This window comes from Ptychodera flava, chromosome 14 (assembly GCF_041260155.1).
Source record: "Ptychodera flava strain L36383 chromosome 14, AS_Pfla_20210202, whole genome shotgun sequence".
Taxonomy (NCBI): domain Eukaryota; kingdom Metazoa; phylum Hemichordata; class Enteropneusta; family Ptychoderidae; genus Ptychodera; species Ptychodera flava.
In genome coordinates this window covers 6,225,624-6,253,412 of record NC_091941.1, presented here as the reverse complement: position 1 = coordinate 6,253,412, position 27,789 = coordinate 6,225,624, and the positions used below count along the sequence as shown (strand labels likewise).

Genomic DNA, 27,789 nt, shown 5'->3' with positions numbered 1-27,789 from the left:
TTACATGCGAATCACGGTGACATTTTGCTATTTGCACTTTTCCAAAAGAGGTTGCAGTTAAGAATTTGCAGCTCAATTGTGCTGTTATTAAACCATTTGACTATTTGTGGCCACCGAGTGTAGTGTATGTGGTTGTCACTTTAGCTTTACTTTGATAATAGTTTATATCAAGTGACAAATCGCTACATTTAGTGAGTTACAAAATGTTGAATTCAACCCAAACTTTCTCAGATGACACGTTTCACCCGACTCTTTGTCAACAGATTCTATACAGGTGTAGCTACCTTGCTTTGGACGATGTTTGGTAAAGATGCCATGGATCAAATGGACGTTTACGTATCTGACCTCTCGTATGCGAATTTGACAAATGGAAGTTATCCATCAAATACCAGTGTTCCGGTGTTGCCTAAGCCCATCATGACTGCAACCAGTTATATCCTATACTGTGTATTTTGCTTTCTAACATTGCTGATCCTCTTGAATCTCTGCATTGCAATGATGTCAGATACATTCACCAAGATACAGGTAAGTTGTAAAAATGATTTTCCAAGTGACACACAAGATATATCTTACATATCCTAGTAAATGCATCAGAGCTACATTTAGCTCAAGTATTCCTGTTAAGGGTACCTACATTTCATCCTTACCAAATGTAAAATCATTCACATTATCATTTACATTAGGTTTCAAATGACAATATCAAAAAGAAGGGAAGTTGAGACGCCACGTAGTTGTTTTCTGCTGGCAGTGTAATTGGAATTTCATAATAGAATATTTTGATGGTGCTATAAAAATTGAAAATTCTAACTAGCTTTCTGTCTTTTGTAAAGATGTCGACAATACATGTTACGGTTTCAAAGATAATAAAACCTGCAAGCAAGGGCCCTAGCATGATCGTTATTGATGATAAAAGCAATTATTAGTCCCATTTGTGTCCCGAAAATTAAAGTTGGTCAATACAGCTCCATATGGTGGCAGAACAAGTTGTCTGGCCCTATTTGTGAGCCTCGAAGTAGGTATGCACATAAAATATGTGGTGCGCTTGTTCTGAAAGTGATTGGCTCGAGTATGTACCCTATGTCCATTGATACCATACCTGTACCTGTTTCGATTGCCAAGATACAGGAAAGTAGGTCAAAGGCAATTCGAAAATATGGAAAAACCCCATTTCGGTGAATACCGATTCCATATTGATCAATATCCAACAAAAAAACGGCTTATGATGAACAACGAAATAGATGCTTTGCGAAATCGCGAAATAACGAAATGACAGCATTTCCACAACCCCAAAATATTTTCTTCAATAAAATCTAATATTTAAATAATGTCCGTGACCGCAGCAGTTGGTTTACTGGGTTTAATGAACGGATTAGGTATGTAATGGAATATTTTGAAGTGACTTCAATCACGGTCGAACTACAAAGTGATACATGGCGAAATCATGGGCCGCCATGAAAATATCAGTGTGAACACGTACTCCCACAGTCTCTACAGTACCTGTTTAGTCAGGGCAGTTGTGAAGCTTCACAAATCTCTCTCGAAATAAAGCCATAACATTTTGGAATTGAGGTTTTTAATCTTCAAACACTAGCTGTCGAAACGCAGCAATCTGTTGGCGGTGAGCGTGCGTAGCTTTGCGGTAGCAGGGTTGACCTTTGATCCGCAAAGCTCTGCATGCATGGCAGGGCACAGGCAACCCAATAAGTATTACTGAGTTTTTCACACTGTTTTCTCTATCATTTTCTCTTCTTTCTTCATGCTCTGAATGATCGGAATAAATAAAATAAATGGTTTATATAACCTAACCTAGCCTCTGTGACTCTTTATTTATTTTACACTCCATTACAAGGACGTATATCTCTCATACACACATGCTGTAATTAATTAGTCAACACAACTAATTATGCTAATCCGTGGACTTATCAGGGATTTTACAGGTTGATCAACATCGCGAAAGATAGGAATGGAATTCTAAAACCTATCTTTCCGATGTTGACCAACGTCTGATAAGTCCATGGATTAGCATAATTAGTTGTGTTGACTAATTAATTACAGCATGTGTGTATGAGAGATATACGTCCTTGTAATGAAGTGTAAAGTAAATAGTCACAGAGGCTAGGTTACGTTATGTAAACCATTTATATTATTTATTCCGATCATTCAGAGCATGAAGAAAGAAGAGAAAATGATAGAGAAAACTGTGTGAAAAACTCAGTAATACTTACTGGGTCGCCTGTGCCCTGCCATGCATGCAGAGCTTTGCGGATCAAAGGTCAACCCTGCCACCGCATAGCTACGCACGCTCACCGCCAACAGATATAGTCCGTGGGCTGGAGGGGTCCACCGTGCACCCCCCCCCATAAACCTACTACATGGGTATTTTTTTGTTCTTTGGGATCTGCTGAACTAGAAAAAGATGTTAACATCGGATATTTTGGGATGCACTACCTGTCTGCACTGGTTTTTGATTTGTATGTACCGCAAAAATGGCGAAAAATGGGTAGGGTAAGGGTACTATATCCTCCCCTAAATTGAGTAAACTAGCATGAAATAGCACAAACCTTACATTTTTGGAAAGCTCAGATACTGCTCTTTCTGAGGAATACCAACTTTAGCAAAATTAATTTGTGTACATAGAATAGGACGACTTTAAAATGAATTTTTTTGACAATTTTGAAATTTTTTACCCAAAATACCATGCAACAATTGTGATTTACTTTTTATTAAGCAAAATTTTCACAACTTTTTGTGTTTAAATTATTTATTCCGACATATTAAACAAGAAAAAAAGTGTTAACATCAGATATTTAACTATACACTACTTCTCTGGCGTCAATTTTGAATTGCGTGTATCTTTATGGGGTGTGCAAAAGCTAGGGGTAGGGGTACAACATTCTTTCCTTGATGAAGTAAACTGGCTTGAAATGCCATATACCTTATAGTTTTAGAAAGCTTAGATACTGGTCTTTCTAAAATGCATAAGTTTTTAGTAAAAAAATATGACGTCATAGAATTGGATAACTTTAAATCGATTTTTTCTGGTAATTCAGCAATTTTAACCGGAAGAAATACGATAACTATTATTTCCTCCCAATGAAGCAAATCAAACAGATTTATGGATGTTATTTACTAATTGCAATGTGCTGAAGAAGAAAATAAATGTCAAAATTGGGTATTTACAATCCATTATTGTCCCTGCTCACTAAAATTGCAAGTTTTGCTACATTGGTATATCGTGAATGGGCATTTTATTGTTATGCAATGAACTAATGCACAGCCTTAAAAAGAAGACTTTAAAACGCACACACATAGTCATATTGCCATTTTCTCCTTAAAGTAAATAGATTGTTGATGACTGTCTATTTTTATAATTTACTTTTTAAATATTTTTCTATAAAATAATTTGGATAAGACGTATTTGGAAAATTGTCTATGCCTCCTTGTCTTATACTTATACAGCAAGTATTACTAACAATCTATTAGGCCGTGGGCTAGAGGGGGCGTCTACGTACACCTCCCCCAACCCCACAGGATAACAAACCTGTATTTTTCAGAAGCCTTGGGATCCCTAGAATAAGAAATAGGATTTTAACAGACAAAATATAGGGACTCAATAGCTGTGACGGTCATGTTTTGAAGGGTACCGCAAAATCACGATTTTGTGACCCACATGGATTTTTGTCAAACCTGTCTTCATGTACGTCATCTGCTGAGCTTACTGTTTAACATGACCTGGCTTATGGGGTATCATTAGAAAGGTGATTTATTCTTCTTGAAAATGGTATATAGTAATATGCAATATCTTCTATAGTTTTCATGAAATAGGGCCATAATTTACCCCATACCCCAAAGTTTATGTCGCAAATTACTGTCAAAACTAATCTAAATTCTACCAATTATTTACCTAGACATAATACAAAGGGTAATGTTGTGTATTAACTTTGTGTTATTTGCTAGAGGTACATGTTAGAAACCTGAAATAAACTTTTGACAGAAAAAATATTTGGATCCTGTAGCTGTAACAGTCATATTTTGAAGGGTTCCGCAAAATCACAGTATTACTGAATCACATTCGTTTTTGTTAAACCTGTCTTCTTGTAAGTCTTCTGCTGAGCTTATTTTGAACATAAAGAGGCATATGCGATATCATTTGAAAGTTAATTTACTTTTCGTTTAAATGATATATTGCAATATGCAATATCTTTTATAGTTTTCATGAAATGAGACCAAAATTACCCCGTAACCCAAAGTTTATGTCGTAAATTACTGTCAAAACTAATGTCAAATTCTACCAATTATTTTCCTAGACACTTTACAAAAGGCAATGCTTTGTGTAAAATATATTTCATTTGGTACAGGGACATGTCAGAAATATGAATTAGACTTTCAACAGACAAAATATTCGGGTTGAATGACTGTAACTTGCATGTTTTGAAGGGTACCGTGAAGTCAGAGTATTACCGACTCGCATATGTTTTTGTTAAATGTGTCGTCTTGTAAGTCATCTGCTGAGCTTACTTTTTACCATAACCTAGCTTATGGGCTATCATTAGAAAGACAATTTATTTGGCTTAAAACGACTTTTTGCAATATACAATATATTCTATAGTTTTCATGAAATGATACCACAACTTACCCCATACCCCAAAGTTTTATGTCGTAAATTACTGTCAAAACTAATCTTAAATTCTACCAATTATTTACCTAGACATTATACAAAAGGCAATGATTTGTATCAAATTGTTTTATTTGATACAGGTACATGTTAGAAACTTGAAATAAACTTTAACACAAAAATATCCGGATGCTGTAGTGTAACAGTCATATTTTGAATGGTACTGCAAAATCACAGTATTGCCAATTCGCATACATTTTCGTTAAACCTGTCTTCTTTAAGTCGTCTACTGAGCTTCTTTTTTATTATAACGTGGCAAGTTGGTCATCATTAGAAAGTTAATTTACTCTTCTTCAAAATAATATATTGCAATATGCAATATCTTTTACAGTTTTCATAAAATAGGACCACAACTTATCCCACACCCCAAAGTTTTGTTCCAAATTACAGTCAAAACTCATCTCAAATTCTGCCAACTATTTACCAGGACATAATACAAAAAGGGCAATAATTTGTATTAAATTTAGTTTATTTGCTACAGGTTCATGTTAGAAACTTGAAACGAACTTTTAACAGAAAAAATATTGTGATGCTGTAGCTGTAACAGTAATATTTTGAAGGGTACCACAAAATCATGGTATTGCCAACTCGCATACATTTTTGTTTAACCTGTCTTATTGTAAGTCATCTGCTGAGCTTATTTTTTAACATAAGTTGGCTATTGGGGTATCATTAAAAAGGTTTTTTTTCCTTTGATATAACATATTGTAATATACAATATCTTCTTTAGTGTTCAGGAAATAAGACCAAAACTTACCCCATACCCTTAAGTTTATATTGCAAATTACTGTCACTACTGATTTCAAATTCTACCAAGCTTTTACCTAGACATATTACAAAAGACTGTGATTTGTATGAAATCTGTTTTATTTGCTACATAGACATGTCACAAATATGAGATAGACTTTTAACAGACAAAATACTGGGATGGAATGGTTGCTGCTGTCATGTTTTGAAGGGTACCGTAAAGTCACAGTCTTGCCCACTCGTATGTGTTTTTGTTAAATGTGTTATCTTGTAAGTCATCTGATGAGCTTACTTTTTACTCTAACCTATCTTATGGGCTATCATTGGAAAGACAATTTTGCCAGAAAGCGACCGACATATTGTAAAATGCAATACCTTCAATAGTTTTATGAAATAGGACCAACACTTACCCCACATCCCAAATTCGCAAACGGCAAAGTTTTAGAACAGATGCAGTTTGCAAATCAAACTAAGGCTGGGGTGATGAGGTGTTTGCTATTTCATTACAACTTAAGATGATATTACAATATTACAAAGCATATTACAATATGTCGGTCGCTTTCTGGCAAAAAATTATATCAAAGGAAAAAAAAACTTTTAATGATACCCCAATAGCCAACTTATGTTAAAAAATAAGCTCAGCAGATGACTTACAATAAGACAGGTTAAACAAAAATGTATGCGAGTTGGCAATACCATGATTTTGTGGTACCCTTCAAAATATTACTGTTACAGCTACAGCATCACAATATTTTTTCTGTTAAAAGTTCGTTTCAAGTTTCTAACATGAACCTGTAGCAAATAAACTAAATTTAATACAAATTATTGCCCTTTGTATTATGTTCCGGTAAATAGTTGGCAGAATTTGAGATGAGTTTTGACTGTAATTTGGAACATAAAACTTTGGGGTGTGGGGTAAGTTGTGGTCCTATTTTATGAAAACTGTAAAAGATATTGCATATTGCAATATATTATTTTGAAGAAGAGTAAATTAACTTTCTAATGATGACCAACTTGCCACGTTATAATAAAAAGAAGCTCAGTAGCGACTTAAAGAAGACAGGTTTAACGAAAATGTATGCGAATTGGCAATACTGTGATTTTGCAGTACCATTCAAAATATGACTGTTACAGCTACAGCATCCGATATTTTTGTGTTAAAAGTTTATTTCAAGTTTCTAACATGTACCTGTATCAAATAAAACAATTTGATACAAATCATTGCCTTTTGTATAATGTCTAGGTAAATAATTGGTAGAATTTAAGATTAGTTTTGACAGTAATTTACGACATAAAACTTTGGGGTATGGGGTAAGTTGTGGTATCATTTCATGAAAACTATAGAATATATTGTATATTGCAATATGTCGTTTTAAGCCAAATAAATTGTCTTTCTAATGATAGCCCATAAGCTAGGTTATGGTAAAAAGTAAGCTCAGCAGATGACTTACAAGACGACACATTTAACAAAAACATATGCGAGTCGGTAATACTCTGACTTCACGGTACCCTTCAAAACATGCAAGTTACAGTCATTCAACCCGAATATTTTGTCTGTTGAAAGTCTAATTCATATTTCTGACATGTCCCTGTACCAAATGAAATATATTTTACACAAAGCATTGCCTTTTGTAAAGTGTCTAGGAAAATAATTGGTAGAATTTGACATTAGTTTTGACAGTAATTTACGACATAAAACTTTGGGTTACGGGGTAAGTTTTGGTCTCATTTCATGAAAACTATAAAAGATATTGCATATTGCAATATATCATTTAAACGAAAAGTAAATTAACTTTCAAATGATATCGCATATGCCTCTTTATGTTCAAAATAAGCTCAGCAGAAGACTTACAAGAAGACAGGTTTAACAAAAACTAATGTGATTCAGTAATACTGTGATTTTGCGGAACCCTTCAAAATATGACTGTTACAGCTACAGGATCCAAATATTTTTTCTGTCAAAAGTTTATTTCAGGTTTCTAACATGTACCTCTAGCAAATAACACAAAGTTAATACACAACATTACCCTTTGTATTATGTCTAGGTAAATAATTGGTAGAATTTAGATTAGTTTTGACAGTAATTTGCGACATAAACTTTGGGGTATGGGGTAAATTATGGCCCTATTTCATGACAACTATAGAAGATATTGCATATTACTATATACCATTATCAAGAAAATACATCACCTTTCTAATGATACCCCATAAGCCAGGTCATGTTAAACAGTAAGCTCAGCAGATGACGTACATGAAGACAGGTTTGACAAAAATCCATGTGGGTCACAAAATCGTGATTTTGCGGTACCCTTCAAAACATGACCATCACAGCTATTGAGTCCCTATATTTTGTTGTTAAAATCCTATTTCTTATTCTAGGGATCCAAGGCTTCTGAAAAATACAGGTTTGTTATCCTGTGGGGTTGGGGGGAGGTGCACGTAGACGCCCCCTCTAGCCCACGGCCTAATAGATTGTTAGTAATGCTTGCTGTATAAGTAAGACAAGGAGGCATAGACAATTTTCCAAATACGTCTTATCAAAATTATTTTATGAAAAATATTTAAAAAGTAAATTATAAAAATAGACAGTCATCAACAATCTATTTACTTTAAGGAGAAAATGGCAATATGACTATGTGTGTGCGTTTTAAAGTCTTCTTTTTAAGGCTGTGCATTAGTTCATTGCATAACAATAAAATGCCCATTCACGATATACCAATGTAGCAAAACTTGCAATTTTAGTGAGCAGGGACAATAATGGATTGTAAATACCCAATTTTGACATTTATTTTCTTCTTAAGCACATTGCAATTAGTAAATAACATCCATAAATCTGTTTGATTTGCTTCATTGGGAGGAAATAATAGTTATCGTATTTTCTTCCGGTTAAAATTGCTGAATTACCAGAAAAAATCGATTTAAAGTTATCCAATTCTATGACGTCATATTTTTTTACTAAAACTAATGCATTTTAGAAAGACCAGTATCTAAGCTTTCTAAAACTATAAGGTATATGGCATTTCAAGCCAGTTTACTTCATCAAGGAAAGAATGTTGTACCCCTACCCCTAGCTTTTGCACACCCCATAAAGATACACGCAATTCAAAATTGACGCCAGAGAAGTACTGTATAGTTAAATATCTGATGTTAACACTTTTTTTCTTGTTTAATATGTCGGAATAAATAATTTAAACACAAAAAGTTGTGAAAATTTTGCTTAATAAAAAGTAGATCACAAATGTTTCATGGTATTTTGGGTAAAAAATTTCAAAATTGTCAAAAAAATTCATTTTAAAGTCGTCCTATTCTATGTACACAAATTAATTTTGCTAAAGTTGGTATTCCTCAGAAAGAGCAGTATCTGAGCTTTCCAAAAATGTAAGGTTTGTGCTATTTCATGCTAGTTTACTCAATTTAGGGGAGGATATAGTACCCCCTACCCCTACCCATTTTTCGCCATTTTTTGCGGTACATACAAATCAAAAACAGTGCAGACAGGTAGTGCATCCCAAAATATCCAATGTTAACATCTTTTTTCTAGTTCAGCAGATCCCAAAGAACAAAAAATACCCATGTAGTAGGTTTATGGGGGGGGGTGCACGGTGGACCCCTCCAGCCCACGGACTAATAGCTCTGCGTTTCGACAGCTAGTGTTTGAAGATTAAAAACCTCAATTCCAAAATGTTATGGCTTTATTTCGAGAGAGATTTGTGAAGCTTCACAACTGCCCTGACTTAACAGGTACTGTAGAGACTGTGGGAGTACGTGTTCATACTGATATTTTCATGGCGGCCCATGATTTCGCCATGTATCACTTTGTAGTTCGACCGTGATTGAAGTCACTTCAAAATATTCCATTACATACCTAATCCGTTCATTAAACCCAGTAAACCAACTGCTGCGGTCACGGACATTATATAAATATTAGATTTTATTGAAAAAAAAAATTGGGGGTTGTGGAAATGTTGTCATTTCGTTATTTCGCGATTTCGCAAAGCATCTATTTCGTTGTTCATCATAAGCCAACAAAAAAACTCTAGTCGTTGAAATTACTTAAACTTGGTCATCTTAAGTCTTCCAAACGTTTCCAGAAATATTTTGGCTGCATGTAGGCCTACTGGTCAATATGCAAAATTCAACCGTTGGCCTAGCTCTTGCAGTTGCTGAAATAAAGGCCTAAGGTCAAATAACGTAATCCCAATTTTCTGAAGAAGAATGTGTGCCCTACTGGTCAATTTCCGAGGAAAATCAAACCTTTGTCTCTTGCAGTTTCTGAGATATGTGAAAGTAGGTCAAAGGCATTCATGGTCATCTTTGCATCAAAGTTTGGTACTGTACTTGTTCATTTGAGCTGAAATGGTCCATTGGTCCCCATAACGACGATTTTTAAATATGGTGTCATAGGTATGATAGGTTTCCTTAATTGGCAGTATGACTACCAAAGCAAGTAATCGATTAACACGCCTTTGGTAAAAAACTGAAAGTATTTGCTTTAATGGTGCAAAATTTGAGCTTCATGGGTCTTTTGGTTCTGGGTAAGAGAATTCGGCATGTTAGTTCATGGTTATTTTAGGTGTTTCGCAAATTCTAATATGGCTGCCAAACCACACGACCGATGAAAATACCTTTGCAACATTAGATTAATCACAATACTGATTATATGAGTAAACATTCAGCTCCAATATTCTGGAATCAAATTTTATTTATTTGTAACACTATTGAGATCAAATGAAATCATTCAATTGACAGTATCATAACAGTAATTCAGTTCAGAGTTATTTTATTTACGGTTGTCATACAGTAGTGATGAAATTTTATTCTTGTCAACATGCTAAATCTAATAAATATAGCTTAAGATAGATCAGTCTATCTCCGTTGTGTGTATTCTACCTGAAGTGAGAGAGGCATTTTTCAACCTTTTTAATGTTTTTGTTACGATGTGGGTATCACTTGTAATCGTCATATTTGTAGAGCTTGTTCACAGCGTTTCTTCGTTGTGACTTTCTGATTGACCAGTTAATTTGTCTCAACTGAGTGATGCAGTTTCAGTGGCAGTCTCTTGATAATTGATTTGTATGTTGGATGTTGCTCTATTACCACATTTTCCTCATCATCAAATGCTACTGAAAGTGTTTGTTTTCAGTATACGTCTGCGGTTTTGATCATATATTTTCCCTCATAGTGTCTCACTTAGATATTCCTTAGACCCCGGCTCGAAAAGGCCCGAGATCGGGATTAACTGATGTGTTAAGAAGATTATGAGGCGTTTCTCTCTGTTGTCTTCTTTTGAAATTGCAATCATTATATAAATATGTTGCTAGATTTTTGGATTAAGACCGCACGGGGGTTCAAGTTAGATGAATTTCTACCATTCCTTAATCCCATGTTATTTAACCTTATTGTCTCACGAGTGTCCAGTGGTTATACATTCTACTACATAAAGCTTCGACTCTCCAATCATAGGACGTTTTTAGGGGCCCAAGCCCACTTGAGCCTTGCCCCTATTTGTTACTGGAGTTTTCTTCCTAATCTTTCACCTTCCGACCATTTCTTTATCATCCGAAATCTGGAAAACGGTTTATCGAAGCTTCCCTAACTTGACAAAAACCTCAGGGCTTATGAGAACCTGTGCACCTTATCTTGATATTAGCGCCGGTCATGTGACCTGATCGCCATATTGGATTGTCGGAACCACAGCGCCAATCAACTTAAAATTTAGCATGCGCTATGCAGGTCTCATGCCCTTTAAAGTTTGCACACAATCGTGAGTATTCAAGCGACTTTTGGTCGTCATATTTTATTTTAGTCTACAATATTCTAGTTCTCCAGAACCGGTGGGATATTTAAGCTGACATTTTGCCCATCGTTAATGTGAGCTCTTGCAAGTTTGCAAAAGACATTTCAGTCGGTCACATGGTTTGGCCAACATATTGCCATGTGCGAAACACCTACCCTCTCAACAGCATTTTCGAGAAATCCTCCATATCTCAATGAACACCATAAGAAAAGATACCGGGATTCAAATGGTCGCACGGGAAGAACCTTTATGGTGCAATATGTTATTACAATCTTTATCGATCAAAACGTTTCCACTGCCGTACGGAGCGGAGAGAAGTGGCCATTTTGTTTGTTTACACAAGAGTTGCTATGTCAACAAGTGTCCTGTGTGTAACATCGCTGTCATGCCACGCGCTCACTACGTTTAAAGGTAGACCGTGCCATGCGAACAGTAGAATGTTTGCTAAAGCTTGTCTAAAAAATTATAAGAACTTTAATTTTGTTAACTACGGGATAAAATTACAAGATTCAACATATTATTCCTTATTTAACTACCCGAAATATCCTTGTTCCTGAAAGTCCTTCAACCTGTTATATCGGCAACATCGCATCGTACAGCATCGTACTTTATTTACTATCAAATTGCAAATTTAGACTGAAGACTGAAGACGTTTAAATTGCTGTTGCTTGTGTTGAAGACGCTGTGATTGTGTCGTTGGTGTTCGTTCGTTTGTTTGTGAGGTCTTGCTTTCACTAATGTATCATTCATGTTGTTATTTCTCCTCATCGATTGAGTTTTGTAACTTAGAATTTGAGTCTTTTGATCAAGATATGTTGACCATTAGTCGCCTGACTTTATGTGGTTCAAGGTTCATGTTTGATTGCTGTGCTCTTCTAATGTTGCTGTTGCAATGTTGCAATGCCATTAGTGTTGTGTGTCGTTTAACCTTGTTTTGAAGACGCTCTGAAAGCGTCGTTTCTGTTCGGTTGTTTGTCAAGTGTCCATCCTTCAATAATGTGTTTCGTTTCTTTGTTTCTTGGCGCTGTTGGTAAATTCTAGTCGGGTGGAAACCGTATGATTGGAACAGCCGATCGTTTGCAAAGACGATCAAAAGGTTCCAAGCGCATCTTCCATTAAAGAAGTAAAGTTAACTATGCATAACTAAGAGACGGGGTGCAGAAAGTCGTTTTAGGCCAGATCGACGGTTTGCACCCAATCAGGTTCTATGTGGACGCAGGGCTGTCATCTATTTAGAAATTTCCAATAATAATTTTCGTCTTTCTTTTGTAACTACTCAAGAAGTTGGAGCTCTGTCAACTAATTCTTTAATTTTTTATAAGTGACATGGCCTCGGAATTGGATAGTTTACATCACTTGGCCACTTTCAGGCAAATAATTTGTCCCAGCCGCCTAAGGTCTGTAGAATACTGTGTTATGATTCTAAGTACAAACAGGTAGGTAATTGGTGGCAGAATTTGATGTGTAACCTTAAAATATTTTTGTCATTTAGTTAACTACCTTTTGATCCCGTATTCCTCCCCTTAGTTTGTTTATATTTGCCTGTTTATTCAATCACCTATGGTTTTCTTCTGCAATTTTATTTACCACCTCTTCTGCTGTGTGGCTTTTGCCTTCAAGAATGATTAATGTGTGCAGAGCTTTGGTGAGTTCCTATGCTGTAAATAAAAACTGGTTTATCATGGGTAATTATTCATAGAGCAGGGGTGGTGGACGGGATTTAAAGATATTTTCCGACGTTAGAGAGCAGACAGGGAAGGAAGTCCTATAAGTACAAACACGTATGTCTTGTATGACATAAATTAGTTTAAAGATCTGTTGAAATCAACCTGTACTGCTGAGCTATGTAGCTTCAGGGTCTCAATATTGTTACACTCGCAACAAAATTTCTACATAAAAATATGCGCGAGTGCTAATTTTTATTATATTGCTATGTGCGGGGTCAATTCGCTAAACTTAGGCCACGCCCTCAGTTTGGTCCTGGTCAACGCTGATCATTTATATCGAATAGCTGTCCCCATGCCATCCCTTATCTCTGCCCCTTATCCGCTAACACAACATGTTAACAAAGTAAGTACCTCCATGGGGCAACCCACGCTAGCTTCCGTTCCTCATCAGCAGACTCTCCCGCAAGCGTTCGTTCTGGCTATCGACACGATGATCGTGTCGGTAAAGCAAGGAAAAGCACCTTATCGACACGATCATGATAACTTGCAATTAAATGCAAATTGCACGATGATCGTGCAAAAAAGCGGGAAAATCTTATAATCGACATGATCATCGTGTCTATAGACAAAAATGCTTTATTGACACGATGATCATGTCTTTAATCAGTTTTTCATCTTATCTACACGATCATCGTGTCGATTATGGGATTTTTGACTTACCGGCACGATGATCGTGCAAATAACAGATTCTTTCTTAGTGTTGATCCATTCTATGGAATCACCTGCCAGCTTATGTAGTTCGATCCAAAATACTTGCTCTTTGAAGAGATTTTTCCAACATATATTTCTATGCACCCATGGATTTCTTCTAATTGATACAAAGCTACTCAAATTATTTATCCTGCCATATCCTATATCAGCATTTTCAGTGTTATTCACCTAGTGACACGTAACTTTGTCTCATGTGTAACATTTACATATCGTCTGTTCTAGTATACTGTGAAAGACAATGAAACACAAGAATTGCTAACCTTTCAGTTCTATGAATACCAATTAATATTTGGCATATGGAAATGGTTTGGATGAGGTAAAATGGAATCGTGAGTGTCGCAAATGGGGTCTTTTCAGGCCTCCTAGAGTGCCTGTCAATAGATCTACAATTTCAATGTGTGACTATAGTAAAATATGGCACACTTTCCCTTTTGACAATTATCCCCTTCTTTGTTATAATCTGTAGGACAATGTAGACATCGAGTGGAAATTTGTAAAGTCAAAAATAATAATGGATTTCATATCAGGACCTGTGTTGTCATCTCCCTTTAATGTCATCCCGACGTTCGAGCTCCTTAGAAGTTGCATAAAGCTGATTAAAGGAGAAACATCTAAGATGTCTAGTGTAAACAACATACAGGTACTGACTCAGAGTCATTCATTTGCTCGATATAACATCTGCAACGTTAAGTCTGGGTAAAGTTTACAGCGGGGTAAAGCTTTGAATTACGCACATGCAAGAAATTTTATACAAAGAATGGATCGACCATCATTTTGTCCAAGTTGCATTACTTAAATCAGGGTGTTAGACGTTGCTATTAGGTTACATTAATCCAACCATATGCCCAATCTATTGCTGTATTACTCATTTGTGTTATGGAACTGGTCTTTTTTTCTTTTCAGCTCATTAGAATGCTCGTCCTAAGGTATATTAATGGGCATATGCTGGGGCAGAAGAAGTATCACCGTCCAGCTAAAGACCAAAGCGATCATATCAGTTCAGATATCACCGAGACGTGTATATAATATGGATGATATGCTGTCTCAAGAAGAAGAATACATCTAGCGGCTTCAAAGTAATGTGGCAAATACGTTCTCTTGAAACGGAAAATTGTGATGTCAGGTGTTTCGAAAGTTTATGCGCATCCTGTTCAACATGTAACTCCTGCCCTGTACAAATCTGGAAGTAAAATAGGAAGTACATGGTCACAGTCTACAGACTGATATCAATGATGCCATCATGCAGTGATCATCTGTCTGAGAGACATATCATACTTGTCAACAAACTCATTACACTCGCCGAAAAATCTTTGAATGTAAAGACAAGATATTGTCTTCAGTAACCTTGAATCATAAGTTTGCAAGAGAGATGGCAATATCACTCTGCAAAATCTCCATATTGAATAGAGATTGCATTCTGATGACTTTGAGATAAGTAGGTTATTTTCCACCATCACTTTTCTTTCGATACCTAAAACGGGTGGGATAAAAGTTTAATTCTCATCATTCAACACACTCTTGGGGAATTTCCATTTCACATTTCAGATTTCACATTTCAATATAAATATTCCCATCAGTCTGAGATATGAGTATATTCCCCGTATCACGGATATATATATATATATATATATATATATATATATATATATATATATATATATATATATATATATCATTAGAAAGTTCGTTAAATATGCTAATTAGTAATTAGCTGAAGTAAAACTGCGAAATGACTTTCAATGATGTTTAACGCAGTATCTTTAATGTTCATTGAAATATCACTAAATAAGCGAATAAGTAATTGGTAGGAGTTAAAATGCGAAATGACGTTTAATAATTTTTTAGGTAGTATCTTTAATGTCCATCACATGTATTGTCAACTTTGATCAAGTCAATTCAGTTACATATCCCTAATTAGGAAGGTTTTTTTAAACATACAAATTAGTGATACGTTTAGCTAAAATTTCTAAAACAACTTTCATGATTTTTATGTCAGTGTATCTTAAATATACATAGCAAGTTTCATCTTGTATCATGCCAATCTAGATATAAATCCCCTACCGGAAAAGTTCGTTCAATATGCAAATTACTGATTGGCAGAAGTGAAAATGCTTAATGACATTGCATATTATTTTAACCTAGTATCATCACTGAACATAGCATATTTCGCCAACATTGATCAATTTAATTCAGGAAAATTCATTTATATATATATATATATATATATATATATATATATATATATATATATATATATATATATATATATATATATATATATATATATATATATATATATATATATATATGCCTAGGTAGGAGAGCTCATTAAATTTTAAAATTAGGAAATTCGACTTGCGGTAAAGTCAATTTTGATCAAGTCAATTCATATATATCCCCTTACTAGAAAAATTCATCAAATATGTAAATAAGCAATTAACTTTATGTTTTTAATGGCGGATAAGTCCTTGTGTGATCAGTATTTGTAGCAAATCTCATACTATTCTGTGCAGCCGTTCTCAATATGTGTTTTCGCTTAAATCGTTAATTATGCAAATAAGCATGAAATAACGAGCCACACTCACCAAAAACTAATCAGTTCTTGCCATTCTCAAACAAAATCTATGAATGAGATTTGATTCTAATCTGATCAGCAGTTCTTGAGATATCGTGCCGACGGAAAGACGGACAGACAGACAGACAGACAGAAAGACATCGCTGCGACATAAGATCAAAAATGTGAACAGGGGAGCTAAAAAGCATCACAAGGAAAGATATTTTACTTTATTTGGCCTTCCTACCAAATTACATCCAGGTATATTTACCAAAACACACATACATAAACATATTAATGTACATTAGTGTACACTTACATTAATAAGTAAATACTTGCAAACGAGCATCAACTGGTTAGAAGATAAGTTGAACTTATAGCTTACATAACATAGTCTTGCTTTAAGGAAGATAGTATACATAACATAGTCTTGTTTTAAGGAAGATAGTATATGCTTCTTTGTGATCTGACATATTGAGACAAATTATTGTATTAATTATTTAATGTGTTGGAGGAGTAGATCCTACAACTATTATGCATATTCATCGTTACTGCAGATGGCGAAGGAAAATACCATGTTTTGCTTACTTACTTGAAATATTGAAACATTCCTGTATAAAGGTGGTAGGTTGATGCCCTTCATAGGCCTTCTTCTGCCATCAAACAGGTAGTCAAACAGCTGAAAGTAGCAAAATGTATAGGTCAAATCCTGGTTTGAGGAAAGGAATGTACACACATTGACAATGATAACCCGTATCCTACAGACCTTATACACCTTATAAATGCGACTGATTAAATACAGTTTGTCGACAAATGAACATTATCTATAGTGAGAACCTATCTTCAGAAAAGGCAAAAAGCAGTTTTGCTTTATCAGTAGATTTTATTTTGTTAATTTGCATGTGACTGAATGTAGGCTTTTCCATATTCCCCTTCCGGTCAACGTCTAGTGGCCCTTAAACTTTTGTAAATGTACTCCGTAACTCGCAGAGAAGGCAAGCAGTACCCGGGCCTTAAACCGCTAATTATTACTTTATGATGGTTAGACATTTTATAAACTGATCTACATGTAACGTTGCAATAAGACAAGTATTGTTTTGTCCATCGTGTAGGCAGTATTTTCAAGTATAGAAAGACTTATCACTTGCGTATTAAATACCTAGGTTTTATTGAGGGCGATCTTCATACGATATCACGTGACAGGCATACCATTGCCTTTCCCGATGTCTACACAGTATAGTAAGGGAGCCGTCATTATTTACGGCCTTGGGGGATCGGAGAAATTGCTTTAGAAACTCCAAAATTTCGAGTAACCCCCCTGTCAACCATGACGTGTTTGAGTAACCCCCCCCCCTCTCTGCTACAGAAATTTTGAGTGCCCCCCCCCCAAAAAATGGGAAAGTTAAATATCTGTACAGTAAAATGGATTGCTGCTGCGACAGGCCCTGTACAGACCCTGATTAAACCCTGTGGTACAGGTCTGTGTCGGAAAGAGGTTCCATTGCTGTGACGGGGGCTGTTGTACAGGTCTGTATCCAGTGCTCTGATGACATGCAGTGTTCTCCGTAGGATTTTTTACGAGAGGGCGAAGATGTGGTACGAAAGCACCACAAGCGACCGCGCAATGGGGTCAGGAGGGGGTGTTCCCCCACCTGCCGTTGGAGCTTTTGAAAAATAGAGATTAAAATGGTGTTATTTGGTGGCATTGGGGGTATATCTTTTTCAGATTTTTTTCTTATAAAAACTCAAAGGAACAGAAATCTGAGACAGTATTCCAAAACTTCTATTCCAGTTCACTGATTTTAATGAAGATTGCATTTTTTGAAAACTGAAAATAGCGACAGACATACAATTATTCACATTTATTATTTATTATTATTTTCCTGCTATAAAATATGGGTTTGTTGTCAAGGCATTCCACTGGTTTTAAACTTTATAGAATCAGAATTAGCTTGCTTTACACATTTTCCCCTATCGGTAACCTATACGATGTAGAATATAGAAAGCAGACATTTCTCATGAATTTTCAGGCATGTATATCAATCTTTAATCTGGAAATACTGCAATACATCGAATAGCTGATCATTCTCGTCTGAAGATCACAATAACGTGAAACACATAGTGTAATGAGATTTTAGTTTCTACTTGAAACCACCTTTATTATGATATATATATATATATTTATATATATATATATATATATATATATATATATATATATATATATATATATATCATGTGTGTTATATATATATATATATATATATATATATATATATATATATATATATATATACCCTGTGGTATATATATATATATATATATAATGTGTGTGTGTGTACATATACCGGGTATGAACATACATATCTCAAGCATACATATTGCTGTTCTTTACTATTATTGTCGTATTAATTCATAACTTCACTAAATGCTTCAGTACATATCAACAAAATTGAGTAGCCCTCCCTTCTTATTCTCCACTTTTGAGCAACCCCCTTGTAGCTTTCGATTTTTTGAGTGACCCCCCCCTCAGATTCCTCCGACCCCCTCAGGCTATAAATAATGACAGCTCCCTAATAACTACATATTATTCTTTGGTATAAAAACAGTTTTGCTTTATGATGCATATCGTTATGTAGGTCATTTACGCCCACACTCATGACCTGAGTTTAATTAGTCTAGAACATTCTCAAGGTCAATGTCCTTCACGACCTCACGACCTTGAATTCAATTAGTCATGTGTGGAATGTTCTGAAAATTTAATTAGTCGTGTAAGGGATATAATTTTAAAGCAGTAATTAGTATATCAATATAAGTTCTAGATTATTCTTATATTCTATTATATAACCACTTGAGTACAAATAGGGGAGCTGCACAGCTTCAGTCAGACATTTTGGGCTCGTGTCTCTTGAGTGTTACGTCAAGTCTTTGGAAACTCCAGCAGTATTAATTAAGCAAAATTAAAGTGTTCCTGCCTGAAACAGATAAAGGAATGCTTTGCTTTGACTGGTCTAATGACATATTTTGGATTCAAATTCGATTTAAAGCGTCAGTCTTCTTAATGCCTGGTGCAAGCATCGGTGTAAAATTTGTTGGCATAGACTCTTTGCTTGATATTATGTAAGTCCAACGTTCTCTTTTGAAATTTGTTTCTAGTCAGTCTTTCAGTGAAGAGAAAAAGCTGATAACAAATTTATTCATTTAACAGTGACTAATCACGATAAGTATGACAGTAGCACCTTTCAGGTTGTCCTCGAAATGAGCAGTTTGAAGTGAAATGCTGACCATGTATAATACGGGCTTACCAACGTGTAGATATACATGAACATTGAGGGGGATACGTATATTATTACATTAGTTTGTACATAAACCAAAGTGGTGAATTTGATTACGAACTTAATGTAGCTCATCCGGGAAAAATCTAAATCGACGTCTGAAATAATACGTAGGGGTTGGGAGTGGGAGTAAGGAAAAGGTAGAGCTATTTGCTTAGTATGCTTATAAGAGAGATAACCACGGAAAGCATCTCATTTTACATTTTGCCCCTTTCGAATAGAAAACATCCGACCATTCATTGAAAACTATTGAATATCCATGTCTATCAAATGTGTACTGTTTGGTTAGAAATTTGCGATACTGGGGAGAGAGAAAAAAGTTATAGATCAAATGCTGGAATGGGAATGGGTATCAGCGTAAATAAACAATGATAACCCATATCCTCCGGACCTTGTCATCATTGTAAACACGACTTCCTACTATATGGCCATATCGACAGAATAACATTATCTGCAGTGAGAAGTGACTTGGAGGACTGGAAAAGGGAGTTTTGCTTGTTCAGCAGATTTGTCTCGTTACAAATTAACATATGACTTGTTATGTTGAAAAAGTAGTCCCAAGTCAATAGCTAACCCTATCGTCACCGTTTCTACCTTCAGTTCGGAAGACACTATTACGTAAACAACTCGCTTTCAACAAGATGAGGTGTCCCTGCCTGAAACAACTTACCTTTGCGTTATGCAGTGGCAGGTATTATTTTCAAATCTGATCTGCGTGCAATATTGCAATCAGGCATAATTTTGTTAAAGCCATGTTATTTACGGTATTCTTTAGAAAACAACGAGTCATCACTTGTGCACATGTAATTGTTAAACTGAGAGCGCTCTTTCTATCGATGTCAAAATGAGAGCCAGGCCATCCCCTTTCACTTTGTACTGCAACCAAAACCTTTTTATAAATTACAGAAATAATAAAATGCCATGTTTTGCTATTGACAAAGAAAACCTGTCCTTTCAGTACATAGAGAAATTATTTGCTTTCACTGGTCAACTGACATCTATTTGTGTCAAATTTGATTTAAAGCATCAATTCTTAATATTCCTTGTACAAGAATCAGTGTAACGTTTGTTTGCAATGACTCTTAGCTTGATAGATATAATTCTAACCTTCTCCTTAAAAACTTGCATCATGTAAGTCATTAAATGTAAAGTAAAAGCTGATAGCAAACCTTCCCATTTAGTTCTGACAGAGAAAGAGAAGTGTGAAAGCAGCACCTCCCGGGTTGTTCCTGAAGAAACCACTTTGAAATAAAATACTGACAATATCCAATTCGAGCACCCCAACATCCATCCATCCATCTATCTATCTATCTATCTATCTATCTATCTATCTATCTATCTATCTATCTATCTATCTATCTATCTATCTATCTATCTATCTATCTATACATCTATACATCTATACATCATACATACATATATATATATAACAGCTTCAATCCACGCCAAATTATATATATATATATATATATATATATATATATATATATATATATATATATATATATATATATATATATATAACAGAGCTTTAATCGACGCAAAAGTCTGTGTATTTCACGCATAATTACACCGCAGTAAGCAAATTAATTGACGTCTGTGTAAGCCGATACGCATTGAAAAAAAAACAGTCTCCCTAACGAATGCATGAGTACAGGTGGTTTCCCTCCTATCCGTACTTTCTCCAGGACCAAAAATAAAATGTTTGCTGATAAAAAATGTTCAGAACTTTGCAATATTTTGTGCAACATTCTGTCAAGTACGTGGCATCAATTGTTTCCTTCAAGGCTGTACCAATAACAATTTAACATGTTCAATAGAGTTCGTCGTTGCATCAAAAACATGTTCCTTTTCCGTTGCGCCCAATGCGTTCCTGTAAATTAACCCTGAGGATCTCCGCTTGAAATACAAACAAATTTAAGCTAATGCCTCGCGGACTTTGGAATAATAGTTTTATTGCGGTCTGCAGGCTTCTTTACCTCTAGTATCGTGAGCTCTTTCCGAATATTGCAGAATCGGCTATTATGATACAAGACTTCATCTGTCCCATGTGAACGTGGGTTCAATACCCAAAACATGATTAAAATATCGGAACGTAGTTGTCTGAGTGAAGATGTCATAAATGATCTGATGATGATAACCATGGAAGGCCCAAGACTTGGCGAATTTGACTTCAGAGCACCAATGATAGATTTCAGCAAAGACATCGTCTGAAGTAGTAGACAGAAAAAGTAACGATTCCGCCGACAGAAAATAGAACAGAACAATTAAATATTGTACAACTCATCAAAGAAAGACATTTTCAATGATGAAGTTCATTGAAGTTTTCGATATCGCATATACAGCTATTGTATATGTACTTACACGTAGTTGTACGCATTTTTGATACATTTTACGCAAAATGAAAAAAACCATTTGCGTACAGAGAATAGAACAGAACAATTAAAGATTGTACAACTCATCAAAGAAAGACATTTTCAATGATGATGTTCATCGAAGCTTTCGATATCGCGTATACAGCTATTGTATATGTACTTACACGTAGTTGTACGCATTTTTGATACATTTTACGCAAAATGAAAAAAAAAACATTTGCGTACAGCTTTAAGCAGATTTGAAATTCATAACGGAAGCTCTGAATGAATATATATATATATATATATATATATATATATATAATCGCAATCATACCAATCCATAATCCAATGACAGTAGGTCAGAATTCGTAAGACAATAGTTGTAAACGTAGACACAAAACAGCACAGAACAGACAGTAAATAGACGGTACACAAACAAAGTCATATTCATGAAAGAAATATATATGGACCCCTGGCCAGAAGACCAAGAAGTGATGTCAGGTGTTTCGAAAATAGTAAGCGCATCCTGCCCCACATGTGGCACCCGCCATATATCAATCTGTAAGTCAGATAGGTAGTGGTCACTAACTAAGGCCCAATGTCATCGATGCCATCAGTGATCATTTGTCGAAGAGAGATATTGTATTTATCTACCAGCTTGCGATACCTGCCAAAAAAGCGTTTGAATGTGGAGACAAGTCTTGCTCTGGTGTAACCTTGATTTAACAGTTTCTAAGAGAGATGGCCATGTCTCTCTACAAAATCACCATATGAACTGCATGCTCTAGCATATCGAATAAGCTGGGAAATGTATACCCCATAAGCTGGTGAGAGTGGAATATTACTAATGAGCTGTGGAAAATTGATGATACTAAAGTTGAAATCATCTCTCTTTTCATATAGCCTAGTAGAAAGGTGACCATTAGAGTCAAATTCAAGTAAAATGTCCAGATATGAAGCAGAAAAGGCTGTTTCTGTAGTTTCTTTAATCTCCAATTCTAGAGGATAAATCATAGCGAGATATTTACTGAATTCAGAGTTATTCATTGAAATAACATCGTCTATGTATCTATATGTTAGATTGAAAGTTCGAGCTACAGAGACCTTTTTCTGTTTGATTAAGTTCTGGATAAATTCTGCCTCGTATGTATATCAATCATCCTTTATTCAGTATTGCAGGCCTCCGGCCTTTTATACAATAAGTGACAATAAATATACAGACAGATACAGTGGGGCTTACTACTTGAAAATGGTAACATTATACAAAGAATTGAGAAAATCCATGTGTAATATCAATTTGTCTGCAACAGACCATCCCGTAACGTGAAACTATGGTAAATAAACTTTGACAAGTTTATTAGAGTATGGGGGTTCTGGGAATTTAATAGGCTGGTATATTTAATCACTGATGGTTGTTCATAAAAGAATGGCGAGAGGAATTTTTTCCTTAAATCGTCATACACGGGACAAATAAAGCAGAAGTGAAATTCTGTTTCAACACATTGCAAATTACATAACTGGCATATTCTATTTTCTCTGGCTAGACCTTCAAAACGGCCACTTTCAATAAGCAGGTTATGGTTAGAAATTCTAAATCTACAAAGAGCTGTTCTAAATATTTCAACATTTACACAACTCAAATACTTTTCGAAAGTCAAAATATTTTTAAAAACCCGATATGAGTCCAGCTTTGAGGAATTGGCTAGATCACATGACCATAGTTGACTACCGATATCAAGGCACCTCTGTTTAAAAGTAGAAATGAAAACTAACTCATTGCCTACAGTCTGCATATCCCATGCTATGCCAAAACCAAAACTGAACAAAAGCTCTTTGACCTTTTTGGCCCAACAGTGGTAGCCCTTCTCAGCCATTTCATATTGATAGTTGTAACATTGTTTAATGTAACTATCATTATCACTGTGAAGTAATTTCAACCAATACTTCATAATACGTGGAAGCCGGAGTGTTTTCAAAGATTGTCGACCAAGTTCATCAAGGACAGCAAGATAGCTTGCACCTGAACTGACCTTTAGAATGTGTTTACAAAATTCTGTGTGAACCCTTTCAACATCGTTCCCATCATGAAATCCCCAAACCTCGCATCCATACATAAGTATCGGAAGGATTTTACAGTCAAATATACGTAAAGCTAAATTAATATTTACATTTTTAAATTTACTGAGATTACTTTATATGATGTACATAGCCTTTCTACCTTGTTTAGCTAAGTTTTCCTGTGCCTTTGACCAAATTCCATAACATGACAAGGTCAGGCCAAGGTACCGTAGTTAAAATACGACACAGTTTCAACGTGCACCCCATTAAGTTTCCAATTTTCATAGTTTCTGAACCTCCCTCCATTCCTAAATACCACAATTTTGGTCTTAGATACGTTAACTCTTAACTTCCACTTGTTACAATAAAGGCTCAATTTGTCGAGTTGTCTTTGTAATCCAATTACAGAACTACTTGTGACGGATAAATCGTCAGCAAAACAGAGATACAAAAGCTTCAACATTCCTACATGGATACCATTATACATTCCATTCTTAAGAGCTTTACCTATGTCATCAATAAAAAGGTTGAACAGAAGAGGAGATAATACAGAGCCTTGTTGAACACCATAAGTACACTCGAAACATTCTGTAATCCCATGAGGTGTTCTAACACATGATTTGACAGTTTTGTACATTGATTTTAATACTTTTAACATAACGAGTTTGTAAAATAAGGAGTTATGATCTATCCTATCGAATGCTTTTTCGAAATCGATAAAAGCGCAGTAAAAACGTGATTTATGTTTACACAAATATTTCCAGATAGCAGAGTCTAATATGTAAATGTTGTCAACAGTGCTGTGACCCTCTCTAAAACCAGCCTGGGCTTCCGAAATTGGACAGTTAAGTTCAACAAACTTTGTTAAACGCTTGAAAATAACATTACAAAAAATCTTACTTATAATAGGAAGTAAACTTATACCCCTGTAATTACAGACAGAATCGTGCCCCCCTTTCTTAAAAAGAGGGACAATCATACCAATGACCCATTCTTCGGGGAATACACCTGAATTGAGAATTCCGTTGAACAAGTTTAACAAAATCACTCTGAATTCTCAACAAGAGGTTTTAAAAAAATCTACAGGAATACCATCAACCCCTGCAGCTTTACCTAATTTAAGTTTGTTAATTGCAGAATCTACTTCGTCAGGTGTGATTTCACAATCAAGAACACTGATATCAATATCTATGTCTTCGTTATTAGTATTTACAGCATTGTGTAATGAAAAAGAATCATTTACAAACTCATCAACTTCCTTATAAAAATCTTGAAAATCACTATGTAAATTGCAAGGTGTGTTAAATAAAACAGAAAAGTAATCGATCCATTCCTTTGCAGTAATGGTGTCTGGAGGACCTGGGGAGTAAGGTCTCAACATGGACCAACACCTCTTTGAATTTGAGTCTTGCGCAGCTTCAGCAAATCTTCTCTGGTTCAATACTTCAGAGCTTTTCTTTTTTTGTTTTATCAAGTTATGATAAGCACGTTGACTTGCTTTAAAGTTGTCAAATGTGGTAGAAGTAGGACTGACCTTGTGGATTTTAAGAGCATTCGTAACTTTCATTTTAAATTCACAACACTCGTCATCCCACCAGTTGTTCCGTCTTTGACCTTTTTTAATCGTAAGATTTTTCTTCATGCAGGCAAGTGATTTATGGATTGTGTCCCTCAGACAAATGGCAGCATTTTGAATATTCCCATCAACGATAAACCCATTAATTTCAGTCACAATGGCATTTGTGGAGGCACTTCTCCAAAAATTATTGACATAGGTACGCAGATTATCATTCCATTTGCAACTGAACATGGTTGCATTGTTAACATTGCTGTGTTCAGAACTAACCAGTTTTGTATTAACACGTGGTGACAAATCCAATTGGAAGACTAATGGTTGGTGGTCTGACTCAACTCTTGTATCAATATACATATCTGATAATAAGTGAAGATCTTGACAAGATAGCAAAAGATAATCTATTACACTCCCACCATTTCTTGTAATATATGTGTAACCACCACTTCCATGGTCTTTGAAATATCTGCCATTGACGATTTTAAAATCGGTACTTTTACAAAAATCCAATAAACGTTTGCCATATTCATTGACAGTAGAATCTTGTGACTCACGAGTCGGCAAAGGTGGGTCTACATCACAATCATCGACTGGTAAAAATCTCATATCACACTCCATGGTATCGGAGAGACAGCCAGTACGGGCATTAAAATCACCACATATAATAACAGGACAGTCTTTGTGAATGGCTGAGAAATAAGCTAGTTCATTTTCTAGCACTTGAAACATTTCCACATTTGCATACTGTGATGAACCTTCTGGCGATAAATACACAACACAAATTAACACTGAATTAATTATATAGCTATCCTGTAAAGATAACTTTGCCCATAGAAAATCCTCTGACGTGCTTGGTAACTGTTGAATACTTTTACAAATGGTATTCTTTACAAAGATCGAGATACCACCTGAAAATCTACCCATCTGCGAGATCTTTTTTCTCACTAAATTGACGGATACATAATTTGGAATGTCAAACTGATTCTGAGTACGAGCCCCGGTTTCTGTCAGGCATAAAATGTCAAAGTCTGATCTGGTTAGATATGACATGAAGTCAATATCTGAGAATTTTGACATTAAACCATTAATGTTCCAACAAATAAAGTTTGTGTCCCTAACAGACTTCGTAGTATCTTTGTTCACATTTTCAGGCTGTAGGCTGGTATTTCTCGTGTCTGTACATATATGCTGTGACGTTTGGCTTCGGCCTGATCCCTAGCGATCGCGATTCTTGCGAAGAATGCGTATATCATTCACAGATTCATCGAATATATACAGAGTTCCATCGATCTTGAGCTTGTCAAAATTCAGATAGGCACGTTTCCCTTCTTGTCTTGCTTTCTGAAGAAACGGACCCAACTTTTTCCTTGTCTCTCTCACCATTGGAGAAAACTCTTCAGAAATCCTAAAGTTGGTGTCTTTCAAGGCCTCTCGTGCTCTCTGTAAAACTTGTTCCCTTTGTTTGAAACGTGCAAATTTGGCAATGATCGGCTGTGGACGAGATCTAGCGTTGGTCAGACGATGAACTCTGTCAAATTCAAAGTTGCTTCCATCCAGGTCTAGTTTCTCTGATATAAAACTTCTCACTTTGTTTTCAGAATCTTCCCAGGTCTCATTGTTGGATTGCTCAATGTTGTGAAATAGGAGATTGTCTCGCTTCAACCGGCCTTTGACATCATCGAGTTCTCTTGATAGAGCTTAAACTGTCCTTTAACCTTTTATTCTCTTCTGTCAGTCTAACAGTTTCTTGATAATTTTGTTTTAATTCATTTCGCATACTAGCAACTTTTTCCTTTAACTCGTCAACTCTATCTTGGACGTTGTGAACTGATGTATCGATTTGTCGCTTTAGGTCTGTTTTGAGTTCTCGAATTTCACGTACAATATCTGTCAAACTGATGTCGTGCATAAAGCTTATCTCTTGTTCAGTCGCATTAGAAGTCGAATTCGATCTCAGTTCTCTTTGACTTGTGCAATCTGTAAGTTTCGTCTGCTTTGTCTGCTTTGGAGGTCCAGGATTGAGTTCGATATCGCCACTCATAGTCAGCAACAGCGGTACGAATACATTAGTAAAGTTACCTTGTAATCCTTCAGAGACAACAACGCCGGTGACATGGATCTGGTCGAAATTTGCGAACTTCTCGTATTCCATGTAAATATTGGAATCTTCATGAGCAGGAAAGTCCACAGGCTTGGTTGTGTCTACTTTTGACAACGCATACCCTGCCAACAACGTCAGTTCAATGATGAATAAA

At 35.5% G+C, this 27,789-nt stretch overlaps 1 protein-coding gene across 1 annotated transcript in view; it reads left to right on the top strand.

Annotated features, from left to right (window-relative positions):
• Window positions 1–15,100, top strand: part of LOC139149105 (short transient receptor potential channel 6-like) — a 41,259-nt gene extending 26,159 nt beyond the window's left edge. The window contains exons 4-6 of the mRNA XM_070720661.1: window positions 264–525; window positions 14,124–14,297; window positions 14,561–15,100. Of these exons, the coding sequence (XP_070576762.1) occupies window positions 264–525; window positions 14,124–14,297; window positions 14,561–14,683 (559 nt within the window). The 3' untranslated portion in view covers window positions 14,684–15,100. The remainder of the gene's footprint in view (window positions 1–263; window positions 526–14,123; window positions 14,298–14,560) is intronic.
• The last annotated feature ends 12,689 nt before the right edge of the window (window positions 15,101–27,789 follow it).